Below are 6,653 nucleotides of genomic sequence, written 5' to 3'. Positions count from 1 at the left end.
AATTCGATCATGTTTTCTTTGTGAACCTATTTACAATTTACAAGATGATCAACTCATGTTCACAGCCAAGCTTATGACACTAAAGAAATTGCTAACAGTTTTTATTTTGGCAATCGCAACAGACAGTCATATTTGATCAGATAAATATGAAAATGTAGTGTGTATTTTGTTAGACGTTAATTGTACTGCAGGCAAATTTTTCGGTTAAGGGTAAAGATGCTAAACGAGGCAGACGCCCCCTGTCATTTCCGCCACTGGCAAAAGATGCAAATAAGAGATATATAAAAGTTTTATATTAGATGTACATACAGATCAATGCAACAAGCAATGTTTCAGATATAGTAAGCCTAATATAGACCACTGCCACTGGCACAGGACATGACGTATGTTTTTTACATAGTATTCTGCAGAAAATGATTTAGAAATAGTTGCTGCAATCACTGATCTGTAACTCAGATCCTGGATGGAATCATTGGCATGCTGTTCTGTAAGTATGCCGAAGCAGCAGCAACTCCACTTCCAAGTTGTACTGAGTAACCAACATCCTTAAGAATCATCTCCACACCTGCAAGACAGCCCAGCAGTTGCAACTGCGAAAAACACCCATAAGTTTTAGACAGAATGGGTTCATTGTCTTTCAAAATGGTTGGTAGGAGAGGTGAATAGGTAAAAAACTTTAAAACTTGTCATGTTCATGATTGGTCTTAGCAAAAGGAAGTAGGATATAAGGTTATCATTTTATATTATGAATTTGCCGTAGTTTGTGATAAGTTTCTGAAAGTGAATTGAGAAACTAACATGGTCTACCATGAATCTTGCCTCTGGTCAATATGTTTATGCAAAAAATTATAACATTGAATATAAGATATGACAACATACCTCATTTAGGTTTCCCAGATGACCTATCCTGAAAACCTTTCCTGCTACTTTGTTAAGTCCAAGTCCTAAGCTCAAGTTGTATCGTTTCCATGCCCTTCTAACAACTTCTGAACTATCAATGTATGGAGGTACCATAACTGCAGTAACTGTATCACTAAACCATTCATCCTTCTGAGTGCAGTTTTTCAACCCCCACGCCTCCACAGCAAGCCTGTGATATGAACTTATTGTCAGACAATAGCGAAAAATATAGAACAGAGATGAGTACAAAACAATCTGGTTCTTATAAACTCAGTATGCAATTTGATGATAAAATAAGAATCGACCACAATTAACATCATTGCATTTCTAATTCTTATAGCATCTATAAACTGAACTGGTTTGTAATATCTACATTGTAGCTACAAACAAAAGGTTTTAACATGTTCTACTTTCTATGCATCTCACAGAGAAGATATAATCAAGCAATAAGGTTTTTTCATTGTTTTGCTTAAGCTGCATAGCCCTCTCTGTATAAGAACAAAGCATTACCTTGTTGCTGTGGCAAGGCGAGTGTGCCTTGCAATTACGTTATCAAGTCCTTCCTCGAAAATAAGATCAAGTGCTGCTCTTAGCCCATATAAAAGTTGAATTGAAGGAGTGTATGGCCAATATGTTCCCATCTTATAGAACTTCAAGTAGTCTTTCCAGTCAAAGAAAACTCTGACTGATTTTGCAGTTTTGGTTGCTTCAAGAGCTTTGGGGCTTGCACAAACAATTCCCAATCCAGTAGGAAGAGAAAGAGCTTTCTGGGAGCCAGTTAAAGCCACATCCACACCCCATTCATCCATGCGGAAATCGAGTGCACATATAGAGGACACCCCATCAACAAGAAAAAGTGCTGGATGCTGGTAGTGATCTGACATTGATAAGTACAATTAAATTCTACATACATTTACAGACTTTGTTAAATATTGAAAGGAAGTTTGTAGATGTAGTTACTTGATTCTCTATAGAATTTTTCTTTTTGGAAGAAACTTAACAAATGTAAATGATGTTATTATGATAGTTTCTAGCCTACTAAGTATTATTCGAATCCAATATGTAAAAAGAGAGCAAGTAGACAAGTTCAAGTCACATGCAAGAAACGGAGCAAGGAAAAGAAGCTATTAATACAAGAAATCACGTTCTTGCATATAAAGAGTCTAGTTCTCTTTTAAATAAATGTTTACCAAGAATTTTTCGAACTGTAGCCAAATTGTTGGTAACACCAGTAGCTGTCTCATTGTGCACAATGCAGATAGCCTTGATAGTATGTGCAGTATCCTCAGCAAGTTTTGACGCCAAAATTTCAAGGTTGGCACCCTGTCCCCAGTCACTTTCGATGACATCAACGTTGAAGTTGAGGCGTTGCTGTTGATCAATCCAAAGCAAACTGAACTGACCAATGAGAAAAGACACAGTTCGATCTCCAGGAGACAGCGTGTTTGTCAATGCACTTTCCCAAGCACCAGTACCTATAGATCAAGAGTAAGCGGCAGTCTAGTTTAAAAACAAAAGTTTCCATATATAAATTAGTAGAAATGACTGAAACCAATTTGTTATTTACTTAGATGATACTAAACGAGCAATTGCAAATTCTTATACACAAACACCAAAAGGATGAGATGTATCGTGAACTTAGTAATCTCAAACCAATATAGAGAGCTAAGAAAACACTACCTGTGGTTGGAAAAAGGAACGGGGTTCCTGAAGTAGTCTTAAAGATCTGCTTGACATCCTCAAGTAAGGACTTTGTCATTGCTGGAATGGCTGGAGAGCGGTAATCCTCATTGTTTCTGTTCATTGCACGAAGGACCTGTTCCGGGATATTGACTGGTCCCGGAACAAAGAGATGGTTCCTCCCAGGCGCATTAAAGTAATCCATCTTCCCCTTGAAAAGGTTGTGCTCCAAAGACAGAATCTCAGCTAGAACGATCAGTAAAAGAAAAAAAAAATCAACTAATAGTTTATCATATACCTTGTCACCTCAACCAACCGAACTATCAAGCAGTGACTTAAGTTTCAAAAATATTAAATGTTGATAGTTACTGCTGTTAATTCTTAGTTCTAAGATCAACACTTACAAAGTCTCTCTCTCTCTCTCTCTCTCTCTCTCTCTCTCTCTCCCTCTCTCCCTCTCCCTCTCTCCCTCTCTCCCTCGTTGATGCATACTTCTAACCTAGGCTGATAAACTGAAAATTTTAATAAGAAAATTTTGAGGTCACAACTTTTAGTTAAAAATCAGTAAAAATTTACTTTAAGGCCCGGCTAATTAATCTCTAAAAATTAGCGATAATTCATTTTAGGCCAGGCTGTTTTGTGATATTGATTCCACCATGCTTTAAAATCAACACATGAAGTGTCTTTCTCTCTCACGCACACACAACAAACCAGAAAACAGTATGCTCACAATTTTTAAGGTTAATTAGGAGCAATAATTCTATATAACCAAACCAATCTCAAGAAATTCAGCATGTATCACTCAGAAATAGCACTTATCACCAATTAGATGTATGCAGAGCATTAATAACAAAAAAGCGACATAACAAAATACAGGTGTGCTGCAAAGTCCTAACTAATAAGTCATAACAAAGTAAAGGTGTGCAAGTGCAAACAACTGACAGGACATGGATACGTCAAGTACTAAAAAAATATAGCATAACAGCATCAAAGGCAACAAAACAAAACAAATGTAAAAAATTCCGCAAGAAGCATAATATTGCATAATCAGCAACTCTTACATAAGGTCACGTACTAGACAAGGTTCAAAAAGTTGAGCAAGAGCTGCAATATTTCATATCCAGCAACATCTATTCATAGACATAAATATAGACAAACATGCAAACTATAATTGGAGACGTAGAGTATGATGAGCATAACAGAAAAATCAGAGAGGTAAAAGAGAGCCATACCTTAAGCTGATGGATAAGAGCAGAGATGTTTGAAGTTGGCAGATGATATTATATAGGATAAGTAAAGAGAGCAGTAGTGTTGTGTAGTCTCTACCCAAAGGTGAAACAATTCAAGGGTGCATATTTTTTGCTATAAGAGGCCGGGGATATATATCATTCACTTCTCCCGTGAGTCCCCACTCGGACAGATAAGAAAGAAACACACCAGATGAATATGTGGAACTCTTCTGCTGGCTAAGAATGGATCATGTTACAAACTCACTCTTCTTTTTAATTATTTTACTATAGTATTTCTAGTTTTAGTTATCTTTTGGGTAAAAACTAAATTGTACAGTAATTTTTAAGTTCGAATTCTCATATGTTTGTAACATCTTTTCATTGCTGCATCATTACTTTAGCCCTTCATATACCGTGTTTTTATGTTATTTTCTATCGTATTTTCTTGTCACACCGAAATGTGCTTTCTTTCCTAAAGATAAAATTTGCGTACATTTTATAATCTTTCATTTACGAAAATGGTTTCTCTTTTCTAAAAGATTTGCGAGCATTCTGTAATGAAATGCTGTTTAGTGTACAATTGATGTACTACTTTTAGTAGTTATTTCAAATTTTTCACTTTCAAAATAATGGAACACATTTGACCCGACCTTCTTGAAAGAGAGCAAGGAAGATACTGAACGTAAAGACAGATGATTCGACTACTTTTACTACATATGCTATTAGTAAAGAAATTGTAAAAGTGCAGCCTATGTTCATGCACACGCTACTACAATTTATTTGATATTAGTACTAGTTCCATAATACCAAATTATATGTATTGATATTACTAAAATATGGATTAAGTATTTCAAGCCAAAAATAAAGAAAAAATTGTATGGCTAAAGAAGAAATGAAAGAGATATGAGGCTGAGAAGGAAGAAGAAAAAGATAACGTGATAAAGCAGTATCAACCACTCTCTCATCTGTGGGAGAAAAATGACACAACATCGCTTCTCCAGTTTTGGTTTTATGTGATTTTTAATTATTTATATGTATTATTATTTGTGACAACTCTTTTACTTTTATCTTTTTTGTTTCATCTCCTTTAGTGTTAAGGGCCTTGAGGCTATGTTATGTTGATGACTAGATAAGGAAAAGGATAGCTTTGGCTTGTGTGAATTCTACAACCAAATCTATTACAAGCAATTGGGATATGAAACACATAATCAGTCGGTCATCGATGTTTTATCTTCGTATTGTGATTATTAATCAGTTCGGTTGGAAGGAAAAAATCGAATTCTAGACCGTTTCTACCACTAAGAGTTTCGACTTTCGTCCTTGATTCTCTTTGACAAATCATTTACTTTTTTACATATCTATATGTTTTCATCAAAAATGAAGCATAATTTTCCACAATCCTTACAGCTGGAGTTGCTAGAGCGTTGATGTGACGCCCCGATCGCGGGATGACCTCAGAAACCCAAAATGGGAACGTCAAACAAACCAAATGACTCATTATATTATTACATGACCCAACGTAATTAACAAAACAAAGAACTTACAACACTGTCAAGTCCTACGGGGTCGGGGGCGCCACAGTTAATCGAAGATAGCACGATTTAAAACAATCAACAGGGCCTGCGATGATCCGTATCTTACACTTCTGAGCAAGATGTTGATAGTGCTGCAATCCCGAGCAAAGTGGCCCAGAGCAAAATCTGCAAATTCAAGCTAAACTTGCTTTCAAAATGATCGCATGTCAATTGCAACCTATAATAAAATTTTCTGCTACCAGTGAAACAATTTTGAACTACAGCCACTGCTGTATAATCATGCCTTATGTAACCTATGTCAAATGGCAACCAAGTACGTAAAACTAAAAATGTAATAGTAAAGACTAACTTAACTCAAAAGTAACATTGGTCCTGTGCTCATCATTATTGAAGGTAAATCAACCAAAAAATTCACACAGAATCAAAAAATTGAAACCAACATCCATCCATGATCCATTGCTTTGCTTGTATTTCAGATCAGGGAACAAGTACTCAAATCAAATAAGATTATAATAATTTAAGACATCAAAGGATATATGCAAAACTTGAAAGAAACCAATGTAGGGGCATTAGCCGTCGCAAAAATCTTTAGGCAAGATAACATAATTGTGAAACTACTAATATACAGTTATTAGATTTCAACAATTTTGGGACGTCAAACCAACATTCCCTATTTCCCGAAGTAGAAGTTCGAAGTAAACAGGAATCAACTTCGTTCCAGAAAATAACTGATTCATGAGTCAAATCGAACAGTATGATGTGAAGAAGGGGTGGCAATAATTTACTGTGCCGATCATGGGGACATGGTGAACTATAAATGTAAAAAGGTCATCAATTAACAGTAGTATTTGTTCTCGCATGGACATACATTACTATATTTATGAAAACATTTACTTTGACACATAATGTAATCATGTAGCCAATTCAGGGCCCGGACCATCACCTAATGATTCTGCCAAGTTCTCATAAAAATCTGAAATCAGCACTACAAGTTAAAAGATGTTTTAACTAGTACGAAATTTATACCTGAAAGAGATTCATATGCCAGGACTGACACTTGTATCCCCCTGCAAATAAATTTTAAACAATCTACTATGAAAATATGACTCAAGGTAACCACTTTCCTGAACCAGCAGGCAAACTCTGGCCATCCGGCTCGTAGCCCTTTTAAGTTCACGAGTGTATAACTGCAACAGCAGCTCCTGCTATGCTAATAAATTTCTTTTGAACTTTATAATCAGCACACAGCAAAATAAAAAAAAAAGTATAAAAGAAACAAGTTATAAGATACTTGGCATTGCCATCTAAA

At 35.7% G+C, this 6,653-nt stretch overlaps 1 protein-coding gene across 2 annotated transcripts; it reads right to left on the bottom strand.

The window, feature by feature from the left end:
* Positions 1-263: 263 nt before the first annotated feature.
* Positions 264-3,970, bottom strand: LOC141668646 (serine--glyoxylate aminotransferase-like). Of its 2 annotated transcripts, XM_074475625.1 has the most exons (7): positions 3,813-3,945; positions 3,642-3,710; positions 2,581-2,826; positions 2,091-2,375; positions 1,411-1,777; positions 880-1,090; positions 264-590 (listed from the first exon to the last, which is right to left on the bottom strand). In XM_074475625.1, the coding sequence occupies exons 3-7, from the start codon at positions 2,783-2,785 to the stop codon at positions 453-455; spliced, it is 1,206 nt and encodes a 401-aa protein (XP_074331726.1). In that variant the 5' UTR covers positions 2,786-2,826; positions 3,642-3,710; positions 3,813-3,945; the 3' UTR covers positions 264-452. The 2 variants fall into 2 exon arrangements, with proteins under 2 accessions (XP_074331726.1, XP_074331715.1); XM_074475614.1 differs by lacking the exon at positions 3,642-3,710 and having other exon boundaries at positions 3,813-3,970.
* Between the last annotated feature and the right edge of the window lie 2,683 nt (positions 3,971-6,653).

The sequence above is a fragment of the Apium graveolens genome, chromosome 1 (assembly GCF_009905375.1).
Source record: "Apium graveolens cultivar Ventura chromosome 1, ASM990537v1, whole genome shotgun sequence".
Classification (NCBI taxonomy): Eukaryota; Viridiplantae; Streptophyta; class Magnoliopsida; order Apiales; family Apiaceae; genus Apium; species Apium graveolens.
This window is presented reverse-complemented; position numbering and strand designations above follow the sequence as displayed.